This window comes from Schistocerca nitens, chromosome 9 (assembly GCF_023898315.1).
Source record: "Schistocerca nitens isolate TAMUIC-IGC-003100 chromosome 9, iqSchNite1.1, whole genome shotgun sequence".
Classification (NCBI taxonomy): Eukaryota; Metazoa; Arthropoda; class Insecta; order Orthoptera; family Acrididae; genus Schistocerca; species Schistocerca nitens.
The window spans coordinates 359064665-359088483 of NC_064622.1; the positions used below are offsets into that span (position 1 = coordinate 359064665).

The 23819-nt window shown below is 40.1% G+C and overlaps 1 protein-coding gene across 1 annotated transcript in view; it reads left to right on the forward strand.

Annotated features, from left to right (window-relative positions):
* The first annotated feature begins 381 nt into the window (after window positions 1-381).
* Window positions 382-23819, forward strand: part of LOC126203496 (DNA-directed RNA polymerase III subunit RPC2) — a 185825-nt gene continuing 162387 nt past the window's right edge. The window contains exons 1-2 of the mRNA XM_049937825.1: window positions 382-586; window positions 18274-18428. Of these exons, the coding sequence (XP_049793782.1) occupies window positions 503-586; window positions 18274-18428 (239 nt within the window). The 5' untranslated portion in view covers window positions 382-502. The remainder of the gene's footprint in view (window positions 587-18273; window positions 18429-23819) is intronic.

The window sequence follows — 23819 nt, forward strand, 5'->3', positions numbered from 1 at the left end:
GTTCGTCTTTTTTCGGAGGCTGAACCTTCATTTCTTGACCACAGATTTGCAGTTGCTATGCTTTTGCACATGTTCCTGTACCCTTCGTAATGCAAAAACAAATACCTCTGTTATTGCAGATCGCATGCTATCTGGACGGCACGTGTGGCAGAAATGAATTGACACTTAACAACAGTCTGCTCTTCACGAAACAAACCGGGACTGGACTTCACTTAGTTTTCTGACTGTCATGCCAATTGGTATGACGGTCAGTAGTACTGTAGGATTTTCCCCCAAGCCTGTTGACTGGGCGGTTGGTAGGAGGGGTATGCATTAGCAAGTTTTACTGTCTTTGGGAACGCGGCTCATCCAGCAGACGACTTGACAGTCTGCCTTTATCGACGTTTAGAATCGATAGTATGGCTACACCTAGAGTACGACATGTGAGCGCTTGTTTTGATTTTTGTTGAGGTTATGGTCTAACGTGTATACATAGTTATCTGAAGATGTGAACCAATATTAGATGTTAAAAATGGAAGAACATAGCATGTACGGAGATTGGACAGGAGATCCCAAAAAACTGGGAGATGCAGTGAAGCCTATCGAAGTGAGTGCATAGCTGTATGCAGTAGCGTGGTGTTTTCCTTTCGTTTGACACTGTAATTTTTTGACGGATACATTGTTTCAGTTACCTTGCGCATATTGGTTATTCTGATAATCAAGTCGGCTTACATCGGTAGAGTAATACGCTGATTCAGTGGAACACAAAAATTACATTGTCAAAAAGGAAGATAACTGCACTTTGTAACACTCACATTGCTGTTTAGTGTTAACAAATGTAATTGCGTTTATTGCTCTCTCTTGTGCTAGAGATGCGTTGGTACAGTTTCAGTGTATGTTTCTGTGTTAGCCATACTGTCTCACCATTGTCATTGGTTCAGCTGTGGTTTTCAAGTGCATCAGATTTTTTACTAATATCTACCTAGAAGGAGAAGTCAGAAAAGGTTGAATTGTAAAAGTTCAGCCAGATCAACAAACATGTGGCGAAAGGCCCTTTCTGGATATCAAATGGTTAAAGTCAGCTCAGTACTTCCCCTGCCTTAACCTTCTGCACTGTCTGTTTCATTATATTAATCCATTTTGTCTGTAATTTATTTTATTATGATTGTCAATGCACACACAGAAATTTGCTATACATTGTTTTTTTTTTAATCACATATACATCTGTACTTCACAAGCCACCTTACAGTGTGTGGCAGAGGGCGCTTTTTGTACCACTGTCACTTCCACCTTTTGCTGTTTTTTGTGTATGGTTCATGAGAATGACAATTGTTGGTTAAGCCCCCACATGAACTCAAATCTGTTTAAGCTTGTCTTCATGGACTGCTCATGAGATATATGTGGGAGGAAATAAGTAGTATATTGTTTGACCCATGTGTACAGAATTGAAACACGTGCTCATATGTTGAGTACACTTTCGGAACTTTAACATACAATGATGTAGAATGCCTTTCTTGCAGCATCTGTCACTGGAATGGGCTGAGCATCTCTGTGACACTTTCCAGATGAACCTGCAATGGAAGGTGCTGTTCTTCTTTGGATCGTCTCTATTTTCTGTATCAGTCTTATATGGCACAAATCCCAGACTGACGAGCAGTATTCAAATATTGATGAAACGAGTGATCTGTAAGCTACTTCCTTTGTCAATGGACCACATTTCCTGTTGATTCTTTCAATCAATCTTAGTTCAGCACCACCCTAACCCACAGTTAATTTTATGTGGTTGTTCCACTTCACATTGCTGTGTACGCATACTCATAGATATTTTACAGAAGCAACTGAAGTCAAGGTTAGATTGAAAGTTGATGGTCTGGTTGTGATTTGATGAAGTTGGTGAATGTGAATATGAAATCTCAGATGTGGCAACCTACTGATCTGTAACATTGCCTGAGGTATTGATTGCATTGAAAGATGACAGTTTGGTTGTGAGTTGACGATAAAGTATCAGATTCTTCAGTTAATCTTTAATGTTTTACACTAACTTCATAATTTCGGAGAGTGTAAGAACTCTGTTTTGAAATCTGACTTTTTGTGTGTAATGCTCTTTTCAGTGTTGTTCTCCAGTATTCTGTTATATATGTCTTATATTTCTTTGATTGTGATAATGACATTTAAATTGTAATATATTCTGTTGTTTTACTGTATTGACACTTGTCGGCACCAAAAGAGGGTGTGGAAAATTGCAGCAAGTGACACGAATGAAATGCAACTCACCATTTACCCGGATAATATTGAGAACATGGAGAAGAGGAATTAATCTTGTAGTAATACACAAAAATAACCCAGTCTGTATTCTATACATACCCCAAGGAGAGACAAACACTTTTTTGCATATATGTGATTGCTACACTGTGCAGATTCTTAACAGGAAAAAGTTTTGTTGATCCTCATGCTAACTGCATGGTTAATGTATAAGCTTTCTGTGTTAAGAGGCTGAGATTTAATGTCATGTGAAGTTGTAAAATTTTTGTTTCTTTTCTTTCTTTGTCATAATAGACACACGTGTAGTATGTGGAAAAGATCCATCTATTTCAGCAATAAGTCGTTGAATTTCTACAACAAATATGACAGTTTTTATGCTGTAAATCAACAAGGAATTACTTGTGATGGTAATGATGATAAAATTGACTGCAACATTTGTTTTTGACCGACAATACTAGATGACTGTGACACCTTCAGAAAATAATAATATTGTTATGTTTTGATGTATGTTGTGTAGACAATTTTATAATTCATCCAGCACTTGCCTGCCATGTTCACATGCCACAAATTTGTTGGCAACATAACAAAGAGAAAAACTGCGGTTACAGCATAACTGTTTCAAGTGGCATCTCCATGAAATATTTTGTGTACAGGTTGGGATACTGAGTATTCCATTTCTAAGAGTTTCACTGTTTGTGACTTAAAGTGATCCAACCAAGAGTCCAGATGAATTCCCATTGTAAGACTTGTCCTTTTGATCCCCATACCAGTGCCCACAACAGCACCATTACTGGCAGGCCTTATTTAATCACTGGGAGAGTCACATACCAAACAGCCCATTCTTTTCCTTAGATAAATGGAATATTAAGATTTAACGTCTCACCAGCAATGTGGCTATTAGAGACAGTGCCTAACCTTGGAGGAAGAAAGGAAATTGTCTTTGCCCTTTTGAGAGGAATCGTCCTGGCTTTTGTCTTATTGATATAGGGAAAATGTAGAAAACCTAAATCTGATTGGCTGAAGGAGGATTTGAGTCATTACTGTCTAGTAAGTAAAGGATGAATTTACAAAGATAGAGAATACATATTGGCAACACACTTTACCCTACAGCAGGGGAAGCATTGCAACTTGGTGCCTGTTTTACTACATACTCCATTTATTTCTTTCTCCCAGTACCAGTTCATTTTTTCACTGACCTGGCCTTGATTAACAACAGTTTTTTTTATTTTCTGGCCCCATTCCTTCTTATAAATTGCTGATTTCCTTCATTGTTAATTTCTTCCCTTTCTCTGCAATTTTTCTTGTCATTTTTATAGCCCATTTATGACATATTTCTGTTTATCTATTATTTATCTAATACCATCTATTCAGTTTTAAATTCTAAAGTTTTCAAGTCTCCTTTAGCACTGATAATCTGTCTTATTCTGTCCAGTGAATTTCCCTTGACGTAAGGAACTTACCATATATTCTTAAGCCTTACCAATCTTTCTAATTTTTATCAATATTACAGTATAGTTACATAATACTATTAAATTAATTCCATCATAGCCTATCAGGAGCGCAAAGATTGTAAAATGCTGATTATTTGGTCTACACAGCACCAGCAGCAGTATGAAAACTGAGCCTCCCTTATAATTGTACTGCTACAGGCTGTGCTATAGGCAGTGTGGCTTAACGGTTAACATTGCTGGCTGGTATGCTATAGGTCACAGTTCAAACCAGACTACCACTAATTGTATGTCATTTAGTATTTGTTATTTCTAGAAACTTCTTGAAATCTTTTGTATTTATAATGTTTGTGTGTTCTGCAGTATTGGATGACTGTATAAATGGCAGCACTCTTCATCAGGAGTTTATTCTGCAATGGTTGTACATTGGTGTCAGTGGTAAATGTGCTTTTAGCAGTAAGTGTTGTACTTCAATGATGGCCCTGCATTGTGATTTGGGCTTGAGTGTGGTTTCAATGTTACGTTGTTTGGTGGAGATGCCGGGTAATCCAAACCATATACTTCACCATGGCTCCAGTGAGGCAACATAAAAGCCATCACATGTGTGCATATGCACAGAAACCAGAGCACAAGCTATACATAGTTCCAAAGATCCATAAATTTAGGAGACTGATGGTTTTCAAAATGCCCAAGTCAGCTGCACATCAGGCATCCATGAGTGTTTTCCAGAGATGCTGGTCAGGATATCTACATCTATACTCTGCAAACCACTGTGAGGTGCATGCAGAGGATACATCCCATTATCAGTTATCAGAGTTTCTTCCTGTTCCGTTCACATATGGAGTGTGGGAAGAATGATTGATAGAATGCCTCCGTGCATGCAGTAATTATTTGAATCTTATCCTCATAATCCCTCTGATATGTAAGGGGTTGTAGTACATTCCTAGAGTAATCATTTAAAGCCAGTTCTGGAAACTTTCTCGGGATAGTTTATGTCTATCTTCAAAAGTCTTCCAGTTCAGTTCCTTCAGCATCTCTGTGACACTCTCCCATGGATTAAACAAGCCTGTGACCATTTGTGCTGCCATTCTCTGTTTACGTTCAATATCCCCCGTTAGTGTTACCTGGTATGGGTCCCACACACTTGAGCGATATTCTAGAACCGGTTGCATAAGTGATTTGTAAGCAATTTCCTTTGTAGACTGATTGCACTTCCCCATTATTCTACCAATAAACCAGATTCTGCCATATGAAATGGCTGAAAGGATTGGACTATGTTGCTATATTACAATGGGTGAGATGTCCTGATGTGCTTGGCAAAAGTGTACATTTACTAGGATGGCGCAGTCCAGCAGTTCTTTGAGAACAATGAAGAGAAGTTTTTTCTTTTGCCTAATAGCTGCCAGAATAGAAACCTGGTTTATTTTCATGAAAATGCATCTGTGAGCAATTGGTTAATGGTGAGAGACTGCTTGAAAATAATACAAAACAATATGTGTTATGATTAGGCCTATCTACAAAAATAAATGTGAGTTATAGCACACACATTATTATAGTATCCTGTAATTATTGCAGTTTCATTAAACACTTTCAATTATACATGTGACAAATAAGTATAATTGTGAGAATTTTAACCTATGATGTCCTCATTAATAATCAACCAGTCATCACAATATGTCTTCAGCTGAAAATTGTGAAGTGTTCAAACATGAAGAATGTTGACGTTGATTTTTTTCGGAAACTAAGGTCTAATGTTTAATCCTTGTTTGGACCCATTTGGAGAGAGTAAACTGTTCATCTTTCTTTTGAGATTGCTTTAGGCTAACGGGAACATCATTTTGGATTAATTTATCACACTAGTGTTCATCCCTGCATGTTGTGCAGTATTCTGGCGCATTCACTTACACACTGAGGCAATGAACTATGTATGTCATTGAACCATTCATTCTATGATAGTTCAAGATCAGATCCTGAAACACCTCACTTTATGAGCCATGCTTCGTGGTCAACAGGCCGACCATGCCATTCCTCTTTTAGAAGGAAGATATTTGATGGTATTGGAGGCTTTGGTACAAATGATGTTTCTGGATGCACTCTGAAATTGGATATGACATCATAAACTGGATAATCCAGTACACATCTAGGAACTGGACGTTGGCATAGAATGACACCAGTCCAGAACAATGAACTTATAAACACATTGTGGCAGAGCCCTTTATTAAGCTAAATGCAGAACAGTTGGAACATACTACTGCATCTTCGAGATTTAGTGGCGTAGTTCAACACCAGTTTTTAGGCGGCTAGACTACAAAGCAGATTTTCAATTGTTAAGTGGAAGCTCTGTGATCATCATTAATTCTACTGATTTAGCATTTTATGCAGAAAATACCTATTGTGTGTGATGGAAGAAGGTACAGCAATCAGTTGCAATTCATGTTTATTGTTGCAGATCTAGATATCGGTTACTGAGTGACAATCTGCAGTGCTAGAGATAATACAGGAATCAATTAATATACAATCACATTCGAGTTAACAGCAGAGTTCAATTGTATAAATTTCACTTACAAGTTGATGCTACATACCAGCAGATAAAGTTAACACATTTCAACTGTTACTTAGCATAATCTCTCTATGAGTTGTTATGCCTCAAGAGTTCAGATTGCACTGAGGCCGTTGTTTACAATTACCTCACAGATGGCCTCAGTGTTTGTCATACATGACTAAGGCGCCATATAGACATGTGTCATGTTACAGTAATGTGTTGTATATATATGTAGCTGGTTATTTGTATTATCACAGAAGTAGCTCTTTTAAGGAAATATATTTCTTTATTAATGTACAGTAGAACTGACTACAAATGTGATTGATATTGAAGCAGTAAGAGTTCTTAATACAATCAAGTGGTGGTAATGTGAACTACTTTGTCTAGGTGGCTATTGATATGTATGTAATTGCTATTTGTATTGTGTAAAAGAAGTGCATCATGTATAAATGTATGTAAAAACATTTCGCATCCATTTGTTTCTATAAAATTTAACAATAGCAGTTAAAAGAGAAACATATTAAAACCCCAATTTCTGAAACAATGTTATGCACACCGACTGGTGCTTATGTGAGCTAGTCCCTCATTTAGTTATTGGAATTTCCCTAATTATGCATCACTAAAATAAACATAAGATACACAAGATCTTTGTTTAACGTGCATTATTTTCAGTTTAATAAATAATGCAATAAAATTAAACTAAAGCTGATTAGTGAGCATAGTACTTGCTGAGCAGTTCAGGAGCTTATATAGGATAAAGTATTCTCACATCTGACCTAATGTAATGCTGCATGTTATTATGGTACTAATTGATGTTAAATATAGTAAATTATTAGACAAATCAAATGAATGTGTGTAAATTCAATTATAGAAGCTCGCAGGGCATATGAACCTTAAAATAGTGTTGGAGGTGGTTAGCTATAAATATGTTGCATCTATTTTGTATCAATAAAAATATTTTTCCTTGAATTTTTATGATAATATAAATAACCAACTACATACATACTATGCATTACTGCAACATGAGACATGTGTCGTGGGCACCATAGTCCTAACACTGTGGCCAGCTGTGAGATAACTGTAAACAGCAGCCTCAGTGCGATTTCAACTCTTGACATGTATAGTCGAAAAAGGACTTGCCAAGTAATAGCTGACATCTGTTAAGTTTATCTTCTGGTTTGTACCATCCAATTATATGTGAAATTTATACAGCTATACTATGTTTTTGATGTCTGTGCAGTTGTATTTTAATTGGCTCCTGTATTACCTCTAGCATTGAGGATACTCATTCAGTGGCTCAAATCTAGATCTGCTACAATATACACAAGCTGCAGCTGATTACTGTACCTTATTTACCAATTGAAATAAGTATGGATGCTGAGCATGTAGTTTTATTTATTTATTTATTTATTTTTTACAGCCTTTGAGGGCAGGTTCTTTACACCACAAAAAGAAGAAAGTGTCTGGTAAACATGGGCTCTAAAATGCATTGTTTAAGAACAATGAAACACATCTCTTCTATTGAACAAGTGCCCAGTTTAACATATTTTACAAATAACCCTATGAGTACAATCTGCACTAGATATTGGGAAATAGTTCATCTTCGCTACAATGAAACACATCTCTTCTGTTGAACAAGTTTCCATAGCTCTTGACTTATGCATTTTATAGCCCATTGTTTACTGACATTTTTTTCTTGTTTTAGTTCGAGGAACCTGTCTCCAATGTTTGTAAAAAGTATTTTTAAAACATTCTGTGTAGCCAATGTGGTGACTGTTTCTGATCCGTATATGCTCGTGAGTCATTCTACAATAGTTGTATGACTGTGGAAGACTGGTGCTGGATCTGTACCCATGGAGTTGGGGTGCTTCACAGGATAGATAGTTGATTCGATGCTGCTCAGTATATTCTTGTTATGATTCCATCAGTGCAACAACTTTGTTCTGAGAGAATGACCTGTATCCAGCAGAATCAATCTCCAAGACACATGACAGCTATGGTGCAGGAATGATATGCAGACTAGCATAAAATTTCTATTTTTGGCAGGCCTTCTCCTGCACCAATCGTCAACCCCATTAAAATGTACGGGCAGAGATGAAACAGACTATGTGAGAAAATTGGCCTGACTGCGCGATGATCTGCATGGAGGAGGTGGCAGGAATTGAGAGATTTCTTGCTTACCTCATAGACTCTGTTCTTTTATGATGCAGGTGGTAATTGAAGTGGAAGGCCCTTGCACAGGATAAAAGTGCTGAAGAAACCACATACTGTGCCCCTTTAAGAGCTGTAAAAACTTATTACAAAATGTAAACTATCTATTCTCTTACATTTTGTTTACGATATATTTATCAGATTAATGCAGTAAAACAAAAAATTATTGCCAGAACTGAGATTTGGTCCAATTCCTCCTGAAAGACAAAATCACTATACTGAGTGCTATGATATTAAGGTATTTATTACTGTTGTTCTTCTCTTGACTCCATGTCAAGGCTTAAAGGGCATTTTCCACATTTGAATTGCTAAAAATGAGATGATGGAAGACATTTTCATCCTTGTTTGTAGAGGGTGCATTATTTGCACTGTCAAAAACTGCAACTCCCTAAATTACACTCACAATTACAAGTGTTCTGTACTTTTATAAGGAGAACTGTACACTTGTAAAATGATTGGCTCCTGAGTAATGTGATGGGCAAGTCAAATATCAACAAACACCACTTTTTGTGCTGTCAAGTAGACATCATCTGTTCAATGTAATTCTTAAAAACTAACTTACTTATCTAGATCTGCCAATATTTTGAGAACTTACAACAGTTACAAATACAGATTTAAGTGTATCATTATTTCTTTCTTTTCATTTCAGCTGATCCTGCATTATTTCTTTCTTTTCATTTTAGCTGATCCTGCTGATACCGAATGTTGTCTTAGTCTTGCACCATAATGATGATGATATGGTGTGTAACACCATATGTGTATGAACAGAACACTGACAATATTTCTTTTGGAATGTGGGTTGTGGTGACAGACTGATTGTTTATTCCAACTGTTTTCTTTTCCCCCTCTGACTTTTTTCATTCAATTGCTCCCTTTTAAATGTGTTGCATTCCACATCTTCCTGATGAGCCCAGCAATCTCAATCTTCTCTTCTGTATCATGCTTCAAATTGGTTAAACACTCTCATACAGCTCCTGCCTTGATCTGTGTATGCAGATTGCACCTTGTTTCTTCATGTTCCAGATGTCTCTCAAGGTCCTTCATTCCTCATATTGCAGCAGGATAAGGTTCTCTTGCTTGAGATGGTTGTCTTCATTGCGTACAATGTGGATTTCTGATTGTTGACATATGTCTCAGTTTAGTGTTTCTGGACGGGTTTTTCTTTCCATTTGTAACATACCATAGAGTCTCCTGCATTTGGAACCTGTCTATTATGCTCTTGGTGGTCTGTAACTCGACTGATAAGATTTCCTCAAGATAATGGAAGGTGTTCACTTTCTCCACCATTTGGACTTCAACCTTCCAGTTGATTTCTGCATTTAAGACCTTGGTCTTATTGTACACTGTCTTAAGGCAAGCTTTTGTGGAAACTACCACAAACCTTACCAGTGCCATTTTTGTATCTTCTTCATCCTCATGTAGCAATGCCATATCATCAGCAAAGGCTAGACAGTCTGCTGTGGTGGTTTCTCTCTCTCTCTCTCTCTCTCTCTCTCTCTCTCTCTCTCTCTCTCTCTCTCTCTCCAGTTTGTGCCCTTTCAATAGCCATGGTTTTGCGTACCTATTTCCATTATTGGACCACCTCATCCAGCAGCAAGCTGAACAGAATCAATGACCACCTATCTCCTTGATGAACTCATTTTAGTTTAAAACTTCCCAAAATGGAGCTTTGTTGTTGACCTGTAGCAGTTGTGCCTTTCAAAGTGTCCTTTACTAATTCATGTTTTACTGTGTCCAGTCCACTAGCATAGAGGACATTCAACAAGACATTCCTGGCTGCAGAATTAAGCTTAGATTAAGTTCATGAAGGTCACTTCAGTGTTTTTGTTTTTCTTGTGACATTGTTCAAATATCACTTTGAGTCCAAAAATTTATTCAGCACTGTTCCTGCCTTCGCAGAAACCAGCCTGATAGTCTCCAATGCTTGACTTCAGCTACTCTCTGCAACAGTCTAGTATGTGTCTTTTATCTGATGTTCAAGTAGTGAGATACCTCTGTAGCTATCCAGTATTTTGCCACTCTTCTCAAGTGCTGAAATAATGGTAGCTTCTTTCCAGTCTTTCGGTATCTTTCTGTTTACTCAAATGTTCATTATTATTTTGTGCATATTGTGTCCAGTCGTCAGCCCACTTCATTCAACTTACTGACTGCAGGTACCATCATTGCCTGCAGACTTATTGTTTTTGATCAATGATGGATGTATGACCGCTTTTGTTTTTGATGTTGTACTGCAGCATTACTCTCTCTGTAGCTGTTCCAGTTTTCTGTGGATTGCTGAAGTACCTTGCCATTTACTCACATAAATCTTTCTGTACTATTTTCAGTTCACCAAGATGCCAATTCACAAAGGGCTCTCTTGATTCATAGTTCTTAATCCTGTTCCCCGTCTGCACAAAGAATACTTATGTCATTTTTGAATTCATTATCTGCATGCCAACTTTTCATTCTACTTGCTTCTCTTGGCATTTCTTATTATTTTAGTTGTTGTTATTCTCATTGTCTCATGTATTTTCAAGTCCTTTCCTTTCTTAGTTGTCTGCCTGTCCCTCTGCACAGTTCTTCTAGACACTTTTGTCCACCACTCATGTTTTTTCCTCATGTTACTTGAGACCAGCCATTCCAGTTCCAGTTTTATCATGTACCTCATTTTTCAAAAATGTTTTTATGTGTAAGGTTCTTTGCAAATTCATCCTTGTGTCTGTTCAAAATTTGGCAAAATTGTTTACACATGAAAGACTGGATATCAGTGTTCATTGGGTACAGTATTTCAGCAAGCAGCTGCATTGCCATCATCAGGTGCATTGATGAACTGATTGTGTAGGAGATAGTGCAGGGTTTTTATCTTGTCCCCTCCTTCCTCCCCCCTGATGTTCTGTGTGTGATGTGCGCCCAACATCTCCTCCCTCCTTCCTCCCACCGACGTCATTCCATCTGCAGTTCACATCCAGGGCACATGCTAACTGGGAGAAGTTGAGGAATCGTGTTTAAAAGTTCTTTGTCAGTTCTGTGTGTGTTTATGGTTTTCTTTGTAGAACTACAGACTCCTTATAGGATCAGTTTGTTCTCCATCTATCTGTTCACCTGTTAAGACCCTTATTTCTCAGAAATAGGCAGAGGTATGAAGTTGAAATTTATGTCAAATACTAAGGTCTACGATCCCATGGTGGTATAAAAAATTTAAACATCTAAGTCAGTGCACCTTAAAAGATGTGGACATTTATGTCACATATTTTGATGCTCGCAACTGACTCGTGAAAACCTCTTGATGAAATATTTATATACATAATGAAGTTTGTTGGCTGGTTGATTTGGGGGAGGAAACCAAACAGCAAGGTCATCGGTCCCATTGGGTTAGGGGAGGAACTTGGCCATGCCCTTCCAAAGGAACCATCCTCACATTTGCCTGAAGCGATTTAAGGAAGTCACAGGAAACCTAAATCAGGATGCCCAGACACTGGTTTGAACCATCGTTGTCCCGAATACGAGTCCAGTGTGCTAACCACTGCGTCACCTTACTCAGTAATGAAGTCTGAACGGAACCCTTTGAGCATATATCCTACTCTCACTTGTCTAGTTCTTTTATTTCTATTGGGTGGCTATCTGTTGATTTATTAAAATATCATGGTATTCAAATATTGCAGCCAAGAACGTTTCACCAGCACTCTACCCTAGAAAGTCTATAGTCACAAAATTGCTTTGTTTTTCATTAAAATTTTTGCTGTTGGACTTATAATTTGTATGCAGGTATCTCTTGTGTACCCTGTAATTGTCATGTCCTGTGGTCAGCAGGAAAGAACTAACAGTCACTTTGAACACACTTTATTATAAGTAAAGAAAAATGCCTTCTTGGCATACACTAAGTGTTAAATGCAAAAACAAGCAGAAAAAACCCCACAACTCTTTTGGTGGCAAACCAGATAAAGAAATAAGACAATGGAAGAAAATACTGATGAAAATCTACTCTACAAAATATAACGTGCTACTACATTGCTACGGCGAGTGAATAAAATGCTAGGGCCAGTGTAAGTACTGGCTGGAGTTGTTCCTAGTGGTTGGTAAATACTGCTAGTCTGATGGTCTAGGTGTGCTTATAAAGCTAGGTCGGCGAAGTGCTACAGTTCCAACTGTTGTTTGGCGAAGTAGTTCTATGTTTATTTGGTAAGTCTGTTACTGTTTCTGACCACTGGTGATGTTTCTCTCCACACTTCTGAAATGGGGTCAGCTACCCATCTTGCATCTCAGTTGTGCGGTCCCTCTAAAGAAGGGGCTGCTAGGACATTTCTCCCCCTGGGAGAAAGAACAATGCACAGCACAACAAACAGCCATAGAAGTAGGGGTGTCCTGGTCGACATCCACGGGTTTGTGGCCAGCAGGGGCAGGTGGTGGCGACGCAGCATGGGCAGATGGCAGTGTAGACAGTGGCTGAGGCAGAGGCTGAAGCGGAGATTCTGCCACAGGGCAGTTGGTGGTAGGCACTGGCCAGCTTCCCCAGGGCAGCGGCGTCCACCAGACAGGGACAGAGCTGGTTGAGGTGCCAGCGGGCAGTGGAACCGCCGGCCCACCAGAGAGATGCCGTCGCCTGGCTGCAGAGATAGGTGATGACCACAGGCGCGCTGCGCGCCTGTGGATGAGAACTGGTCCTTGCCCAGGCCCTCTACCCGATACGAAAGGAGTGCAGTGGCATGCGGGGAGGGGGGTGAGAAGCCTTGGGAACCAGGACAGATAAGGGTGAGTGGAACGGTCGACCATGAAGTATCTCCATTGGGCTTTTACTGGCAGGGGGGGGGGGGGGGGGCGGCACAGTATGTAGCCAAAAAATGAAGCATGACCTTCTCCAGTGGGTGATATCTCAGCAGCTTGTCCAGCTGGGTCATGAATGTGCACACAAAATGTTCTGCCTAGCCGTTTGACACAGGGTGAAACGGGGCAGTACAGATGAGGGAAATTCCTTTGGCAGTACAGAATTGCTTAAACTCGGTCAGTGTAAACTGTGGACCATTATCCATAACAATCGTTTTGGGGAGACCATCGACAGCAAAGAGGCACTGGAGAATTTTGATAGTCTCAGCAGAAGTGGTGTTCATCATGCGGGAGACATAAGGGTATCCCATCCTGGAGTCGATCAGTATGAGCCACTGGGAACCATGAAACGGCCCTGCGAAATCCAAATGGAGACATTCACATGGAGCAGCTTCATATGGCCATGAAAAATACTGGCACAGGGGTACTACCTGACATGTTTGGCACATGGTGCAGGCTGACATGTGGGAGGCAATGTCTTTATCCAAACCGCACCTATAAAGGTGTCAGGGGGCCAACTGTTTGGTGAGGACGATGCCCCCATGGACTGTGTGGAGTAGGTCGAGGACACGGCAGCGCATCCCCTGTGATATGGCCACCTGGGGAACATTGGAATCACTAAGGAAAAGGATAACGTCACTGTGGAAAAAGAGGTTCTGCTGATGATCCCAAAAATGCTGGAGTCTGCATTGTGGATGCTACGATGGCTGGTCGGCCAACCCTCAGCGATTTGGCGGTGGAGATCTTGCAGTGTCCGATCCTGAGTGGTGGCCTGCCAGACTGCATTGGCATCCAATGGAAGTACATCCAGAGCTGCATCCACGTCCGGTTCCACATGGAAACGAACTAAGGGGAGGCGTCAGACTCACGGTCAGGCAGCTGGGACAGAAAATCTGGCATTGGCATGCTGTTCAGAGGTGTGGTAGAAAATATCAAAGTCGAACATTGCCAGGAAGAGCGCCCAGCACTGGAGGCAGCGCGCCGTCCGGGTGGGCACTGCAGCACCCGGTGAAACAAAGAAACCAGAAGTTTGTGATCGGTCTGCAGTGTGAAATGATGACTATACGTGAAATCTTAGAATTTTGTCAGGGCGAAAACCAGTGCCAAAACTTCCTTTATGATTTGACTATATTTGGTTTGGATGTGAAAGGCAGCAGCCTCTCAACACTGTCGATCTCTTGCGAGAGGACTGTACCCAGGCCATAGTCCGAGGCAACGGCAGTGACAATGAGAGGCAAGGAAGGATCGTTAGCCAAACAAGGAGGAAGGGGGAGAGCTGACTAGAGACGTGTGACAGCCTGCTCACACGTCGTGTCCCAAACCCAACGCGTACTCTTGTGCAATAACCCGGTCAGGGGCGCCGAAATCTCGGTGGCGTTAATAGTTGATTTGATTGAGGATGGATTGCAGTTGCTCCAGATTGGTGGGAGGAGGCAGGTTTTGAATCGCCTAAATATACTCCTTAGATGCGTGTAGACTGCGGGCATCAATTGTCAACCTGAGATAGCTGACCTGTCGTGCAAAAAAGGCACACTTTTCTTCCTGGCAATGCAAGTTAGCCTCAGAAAAAACCTGAAACAGCTGATCTAGCTTGTCCACGACGTCCACCGCGGACAAGCCACCGATGGTGACATGGTCCAGATAATTGGCCGCCACGGGCACCTGACTTGTGAAGCATTCCAAACAACGTTGGAAAATGGTGGTGGCACTGGCAATGCCAAACAGGAGGCGGTTGTACCAGAAAAGGCCACATGGGGTATTGATGACTAGGATCTGCTATGGTTCCTCATTTAATGGCAGCTGCCATAAGCATCGTGCAGATCTATTTTGGCGGAAACGGTTTAGCCTTCAAGATGTGTGAGTATGTCATCCATCGATGGGACTGGATAGGCATCGATGATGGACTGAGAATTGACCGTGACCTTAAAATTGCCACAGATGCACAAAGCACCATTCGGCGTCTCGACTATCATGATAGGTGTCACGCAGCGACTGTGTGCAACAGGTGAAAGGATGCTTTTGTCTTGTACATGGCGAAGTTCCACCTGGAGCCTGTCTCAGAGAACAAAGGGGACCAGGCAGGCCCTAAAAAAACAAGGAACAGCAGAAGGAAGAAGCTGAATTGTGTGGTGAAACCCTTCGCCCCTGTTGTGGAGGATGAGAACAATGTTTCGTATTTTCTGAGCAATGGGGTGAGGAGGGTATCCAGTGAGGGAAAGGACACTGCCTGTACCGCATCCTGCTCTGATAAGCCCAGACAACTAAAAATGTCAATACCCAGAAGGCTAGTAGTGCTGGGGGATTTGACCACCAAAAATTGAATGGTGAAGGAATGACCGTTGTAAGAGATTTGCGTGGAAAAAACACCATTGACTGATATAGAGTAATTACTGAAACTGTGCAGCTGGCCGCTGTGGTCGAGCGGTTCTAGGTGCTTCAGTCCGGAACCACACTGCTGCTACAGTCGCAGGTTCGAATCCTGCCTCGGGCATGGATGTGTTTGATGTCCTTAGGTTAGTTAGGTTTAAGTAGTTCTAAGTCTAGGGGATGATGACCTCAGATGTTGAAGTCCCATAGGGCTTAGAGCCGTTTGAACCATTTGAAACTGTGCAAGGCACTAGTGTACGGGGATAAAGCCAGCGAGCCCAAACGTTGGTATGTGGCACCATCCACAATAGCAGCGGATGATGCCATCTCAATTTGGAGGACCAACAGGACATGCACAACTTTCAAGGTAAGGAGAAAACGGGTACCCGACTGCGAAATGATGGAGAATACTTGGCCGTCAATGGAATGCGAGGCTTGCAGGTCCTGAAGTGACGATTCGTGACAAGCCTGTGCGTCTGCAGGAAGCATGGCATCTACACGATGTTTCTGCAAAGCTTGAGACACCATGGTGAGATGGCCCACTCGGCTGCAAGCTGTACATCTTGCTCGCCGGTGGGGGTACTCCGACTGTTGGTAAGTCCGGAAAAAAGTTCAGACAGGATGGAAGCTGGGTGAAAGACTTCCTTTCACGGAGTGGACCAATGGATTGACGAGGCTCCTGCTCGGCACTAGGCAACTGGTGAGCCACGAAAACAGCTGGATCAAGATGCAGTGGTTGTAGGCGGTGAGACTGTTCAAACGCATGAATGATCAGCAGACAGGTGTTGAAGAACGGGTCCTGTAACTTCAAAATATCAGCCAGAAGACCCTCATCTGGTGCATGAAACACCACCATATCGCGAATCAACGAAGAGGCATAAAACTGCTTGTAGGCAACGTTGGCACACCAGAATTTACAGTTGCGGGAGAGACCCTGGAGTGTCGTAATCCATTCCCTATAAGTCTGACCTGGAGACTTTCAACAGGAAAAGAAAGTCTGACAGCTGGAGGTGACGTGTATTTGTGTGACAAACTACTCAGAAAGGCAGCCTTTAATGTGAGTAAATGAGAGATCTCGAGGGGGCTGCTCCGGATTCAATTGTTGGATTAAACAATACACCTGTGGACCGACTGTTGCTAAAAAAAAAAAAGCTCAGCTTCAATTTTTGTCGTTTATCCCATGTGCCAGTAAATGTTATTACAACCATTCAACATAATTTGACCATGATGAGATTTTCACACTGCAGCAGAGTGTGTGCTGATATGAAACTTCCTGACAGATTAAAACTGTGTGCCGGACCGAGACTCGAACTCTGGACCTTTGCCTTTCGCGGGCAAGTGCTGTACCATCTGAACTACCCAAGCACGACTCACGCTCCATCCTCACAGCTTTACTTCTTGTAAATTTTGCAAGTTTTCTTTCCTGTCAAACATCACCTCCTGCTTTTTTATTGCCTCATTTAATTATCACATTTGTCAAAAACACATTTCACCTTATTTGCCATGGTAAACTACTCATAGGCCTGTGATATGATTTTTCCTAACTTCACATAGCTGCATAAAAATGTCATATATTGATCTAGCAGCCAATGACAATGTTGGATGTTATTAGAAATGATGCTAAATGACTGCGATTTCCAAAAGTATTGCTTTGAACTAAATTTCTGTTGGTGAGTAAAGTAAGATTTTTTTCCCGCACCTCCTCCTAAGTTGCTACTTACTTAAACATAGCTAATTATGGATACCAGATCTTTTGAGTGATGGAGAGGTGTGTATAAAGGAGATATTAAAGGAGATATGACTGCTTAGGCAGTGAAACTCATTTCCTTCACAGAAAGGGGCTTTTAAAAGTTGTTGCAGTGTGGCTGATGTGAATAATATTCTAAGCAGTGTTGGATAATAACAGTATGGAAAGGGTGAGAAAGGGGAGATAGAGAAAAACTGTATTAACTTGGGATAAAAAGGGATGCAAGACTTGAAGGAAAGGAAAACATGCTGGAGGCAAATGATAGTCACAGCAGTTTCACACAAATAAAGCTAAGAAAATAAGAAGATACAAGGAACTATAAAAGAATAGTGGGGAGGGGAGAGATAAGGAACCAAAGGTGTGAGGGAGCTACATAAGGAAGATTAATAAATGAATGAAAGAAGCTGTAATTTGAAATAAAAAGGTGAAGGCAGAGAAAAATGAAAAGGTCTGAAACTGACAATAGGAGACAGGGAACAAAGATAGGAGAAAAAGAGGGACATGTGGAAGTAGTAGCAGGAAACTATGAGACAGAGAGACAATATGGAGACCAGGAATAGGAGAGTCGCATGACTTTTAGGAACATAGGATACATAGACAGGTAGTGCCATCCTGCCCATATCGGAGACTCTTGTGTTCTTCTCTCCTAATCTTCTTACCTTCTGACTGTTGTTATGTACTCAGTTGTCCTGCTTCAAAGAATACTGTAGACTCAAGCTTATGCAGTCATTTCTGTTTTTATCCAACACACAGCACATTTTCTTATGAGTGAATAATGATCTATCCACTCAATCACAGTTTATATCCAATGCATGACTTTCTGTCATTGCAGTATGTACTTTTTTTTTACAGTAAAATGTACTGGTATTGAACACAGCACTTTCTGTTATTGCAATAATATGTATTCCTTCCCACAGGAAAAATGGAAACTAGTACCAGCATTTCTACAAGTCAAAGGACTTGTGAAGGAGCACATAGACTCATTTAATTACTTCATCAATGTGGGGATAAAAAAGATTGTTGAAGCAAATGAGAAAGTATTGAGTGATGCGGACCCCTTGTTTTATGTAAAGTGAGTAAATATTTTTTATAAATGTCCATGTCATTGTTGATTTAACATTTCTGTTCATTCAGTCACACATTGTGTTCTTTGAATCCCACCATGTAGGAGAGCCTATAGAAATGTGGAATGAGTAAAGTTATTGATTAATAAACAGAAGCAGCCTCAGCAGTCTATTTCTACAAAGTGTACTAGCAACAAATTATGACTAATGCTAATTTATGTAAACTGATGAATATGAAAATTATTATTCTATACAGGTATATGTACATTACGAGGAAAAATACTTTAGGAGAAAAAAAAAAAAAAAAAAAAAAAAAAAAAAAAAAAAAAAAAAAAACCACACACACACACACACACACACACACACACACACACACGCACACGCACACAAAAGTTTGTGTAGTCAGACTGTAAGGGTCATAAGATACTATCATGTAAATAGCTATTCAGTATTACTAATTGTAGTCCCAGTACTGTTTACTAAGCCAAGATGCATTATCTTTTATGAAAGTATTCTCTTTTTCTCAGAAAGCAAAATATTTACCATGTGTTTTCAGTTCTTTGACGCATAGTATCATGTTCATGTATCAGAGGTAACAACATGATGATGATGATGATGATGATGATGAAGGAAAATGAGGAATGTTGCTTAATAAAACTACAGGAATCTGAAGTAACAATTTTATTTTTTACACTATGTCCCTCTTGTGGTTATTACAATTTCGTTATTTTATTGGCAGTGGGGTTTGTTGATACACTTTCTCATCATCAAACCCTAAAAGTAATTTGAAAATAGCTACATTAGCAACAGCATGACACCAAAAGCAAAATTGCACTTAGAATTAAAATATGTAATACATAGTTATTCTGTTGTTTAAAAACTATCTATATATGACCAAAATAACTATATTTTACAATATTGTAATAAAACGTATATTGGGATGTAATCATTGTGCTGTACTCTGTCAGTAGTGCTATGCACCTGTAGTAAAACTCAATCACTGTACAGACAATGTAACATGAAACTAGAATTGAGTTTTTATATACAATGAAGGTCCCTTACAGAATCAATCATGTACTTACTTGCAAAGCTAAAAAAAATGGAAACATATATATATATATATATATATATATATATATATATATATATATATATATATAGTTATAATAGAGGGAAATATTCCACGTAGGAAAAATATATCTAAAAACAAAGATGATGTGACTTACCAAATGAAAGTGCTGGCAGGTCGACAGACACACAAACATACACACAAAATTCAAGCTTTCGCAACAAACTGTTGCCTCATCAGGAAAGAGGGGAAGGAGAGGGAAAGACGAAAGGATGTGGGTTTTAAGGGAGAGGGTAAGGAGTCATTCCAAACCTGGGAGCGGAAAGACTTACCTTAGGGGGAAAAAAGGACAGGTATACATTCGCACACACACACATATCCATCCACACATATACAGACACAAGGCTTGTGTCTGTATATGTGTGGATGGATATGTGTGTGTGTGTGTGTGTGTGCGCGAATGTATACCTGGCTTGTGTCTGTATATGTGTGGATGGATATGTGTGTGTGTGTGTGTGTGTGTGTGTGTGTGTGTGTGTGTGTGTGTGTGTGTGTGTGCGCGAATGTATACCTGTCCTTTTTTCCCCCTAAGGTAAGTCTTTCCGCTCCCGGGATTGGAATGACTCCTTACCCTCTCCCTTAAAACCCACATCCTTTCGTCTTTCCCTCTCCTTCCCCTCTTTCCTGATGAGGCAACAGTTTGTTGCGAAAGCTTGAATTTTGTGTGTATGTTTGTGTTTGTTTGTGTGTCTGTCGACCTGCCAGCACTTTCATTTGGTAAGTCACATCATCTTTGTTTTTATATATAAAGTACGTAGTTAATGAGATCATGCAGTGATATATTGCTTTTGATTGTTTTAGCTTTGCAAGTATATACATTATTAGTTCTGTAATAGGTCTCTATTGTATAAAAGTACTCAGTTCTATTTTTCACATTTCACTGTTTGTGCAGTATTGAGTTTTACTATAGGTGACTGTGTGTATAGCAGTACTGACATAGAGTACAACATGATTATCACACCAATAAATTAAAATTGAAATTACAGCTGGCAGTAGTGTTGAAAATTATAGTATTCCCGTTGTTCAAACAAATTTCGGGCTTGCAGCCGCTTGTCGTTCAATACTTTGCACGATATTTCAACTGGGCACCTGCCAGTCATTTTCAGGTGAGACGTCGCAGACTGGCGAAAACGTCCTCCGTTCCACAATATATAGCGTACTGTAACTACTCTGCGCATGCGTCGAAAACTTGATAGTTGAACTACACTGCCCGCCGGCAGCGCCCTCGCTGGTGGAATAGCGAAACTCGGTCACCCTCTGCGTTGCTGTTTGCCACGGCCGTCGACGCACTCTGTCATCTTCGATTTGAGCAAATTGTGGAGATGATGGGATTCCATGCACTGTCCAGCTGGTAGCCGCTGTCACGGTTTAACAGATTTTCCGCCAGTCGTATTTCTACGGATTCTTTAATAATGGAGTCCCAGAAAGATGTTGCTGTGGACAAAATCATTGTTTTCTCATACTCCATTGAATGTCCAGTAGAAATACAATGTTCAGCAATAGCAGACTTGTTTGGCTGCAAAAGGCGGGTGTAACGTTGATGTTCAGTGCAGCGTTCTTTCACGGTGTGTGTGGTTTGACCTATATAAGCCATACCACATTGGCACGGTATCTTGTAAATTCCGGCCTTTCGTAGTAACAGATTGTCCTTAACTGATCCCACAAGGTCCGCAATCTTCGATGGTGGGCAGAAAACCACTTTTACCTGAAATTTTCGGAGGATTCTTGCTATTTTAAACGAAGTGTTGCCAAGGAAAGGAAGAAAGGCTAAAGATTGTTCCGGCATGTTCTCCTCTTTATTCACTTCCTGCTTCTTAGTTTTAACTGTTAGTGCCCTGTTAATCTGCCGGATGGAATACCCATTTTCGCTGAATACTGTCTTTAGATGGGCGAGCTCTTGAGGTAAGCTATCTAGATCTGAGACAGTATGAGCTCTATGAACAAGTGTTTTAAGCAAACTCATGGTTTGCGATGGCTGCAAGCCCGAAATTTGTTTGAACAGTGAATTCGCCGGGAAAATTTTAAAATTCATATAGTATTCCCGTTGGTCGTGGTCCACTCCTTCTATTTAACAAGAATGAATATGCCAAAACTTTTGTGATTAGATTTAAAGCAACGTTCCTTCCTTAAAATACCTATTCATTTTCCCATCTACTCCTCTCTCTTGGAGAAACAGCGGCATATAAAGTTGAACAATGGAAATTCGCCTTCTTTAGAAAGGAACAAACAAACAAACAAAAACACACACACACACACACACACACAAAAAGCAAGTACACCTCGTGTGTTTTATTTTATTTTTTTTTTCTGGAAGAGGCTTTGGCCAAAAGCTCAATGTGTAATAGTCTCTTTGATGTATGTCTGTGCAACTCGACGTGTAATTTTTATGGTGAGTAGCATCTAAAGTTGAGAAAGATAAATATTGACATCTGACTCTTTGTTTCTAGTAGTCTTTCTCTAACTCCAGTTTAATCTGTTTGCATATTTGTACATCTAACTTTAGTTTGAATAATATTAAGACACACTGAAAATGAAAAAAGTTATTTGTGTAGGTAAGTCATCATTTTTTGATATGCATTCTCCATACATGATCATGTAAGACATAACAAATAAAAATGTTCTACATCTACATCCATACTCCGCAAGCCACCTGACTGTGTGTGGCGGAGGGTACCCTGAGTACCTCTATCGGTTCTCCCTTCTATTCCAGTCTCGTATTGTTCGTGGAAAGAAGGATTGTCGGTATGCTTCTGGGTGGGCTCTAATCTCTCTGATTTTATCCTCATGGTCTCTTTGTGAGATATACGTAGGAGGGAGCAATATACTGCTTGACTCTTCGGTGAAGGTATGTTCTCGAAACTTTAACAAAAGCCCGTACCGAGCTACTGAGCGTCTCTCCTGCAGAGTCTTCCACTGGAGTTTACCTATCACCTCCGTAACGCTTTCGCGATTACTAAATGCTCCTGTAACGAAGCGCGTTGCTCGCCATTGGATCTTCTCTATCTCTTCTATCAACCCTATCAGGTGCGGATCCCACACTGCTGAGCAGTATTCAAGCAGTGGGCGAACAAGCGTACTGTAACCTGTTTCCTTTGTTTTCAGATTGCATTTCCTTAGGATTCTTCCAGTGAAACTCAGTCTGGCATCTGCTTTATCGACGATCAACTTTATATGATCATTCCATTTTAAATCACTCCTAATGTGTACTCTCAGATAATTTATGGAATTAACTGCTTCCAGTTGCTGTCCTGCTATTTTGTAGCTAAATGATAAGGGATCTATCTTTCTATGTATTCGCAGCACATTACACTTGTCTACATTGAGATTCAATTGCCATTCCCTGCACCATTCGTCAATTCGCTGCAGATCCTCCTGCATTTCAGTACAATTTTCCATTGTTACAACCTCTCGATACACCACAGCATCATCTGCAAAAAGCCTCAGTGAACTTCCGATGTCATCCACAAGGTCATTTATGTATATTGTGAGTAGCAACGGTCCTATGACACTCCCCTGCGGCACACCTGAAATCACTCTTACTTCGGAAGACTTCTCTCCATTGAGAATGACATGCTGCGTTCTGTTATCTAGGGACTCTTCAATCCAATCACACAATTGGTCTGATAGTCCATATGCTCTTACTTTGTTCATTAAACGACTGTGGGGAACTGTATTGAACGCCTAACGGAAGTCAAGAAACACGGCATCTACCTGTGAACCCGTGTCTATGGCCCTCTGAGTCTCGTGGACGAATAGCGCAAGCTGGGTTTCACACGACCGTTTTTTTCGAAATCCATGTTTTTAAGTTGTACAATGTACAAAGATTTATGAGTGTTTAAATGCAGACTAGTAAGTGTTAAACTAGGAAAATTATTTAATGGAATAAAAATGTTACATATTTTATATGGAATTTTAGTTTATCTTTATTGCATTAATGTCAACAAACATTTAAAACTAATGGAATATTTCTGTAATCACATCAAAGCAATACTCACCCTACGACTTATCTTAGAAGACAGATTTATCAAAGGCAAACTTATATTTACAACATTTGTGTATGTAGAGGAAGCTCTTGACTTATTGACTGGACTACAATGTTTGAAATTCTGATGGTAGCACGGGTCAAATTCAGGGAGCGAGGGGTCGTCTACAGGTTGTACAGAAACCAGACTGTAGTTGTAACAGTTGAAGTATATAAAAGGAAAGCAGCTACTGAGAAGGAAGTGATGTGGTTATTCAATTTGTTCATTGAGGGATCTGTGAAGAAAGC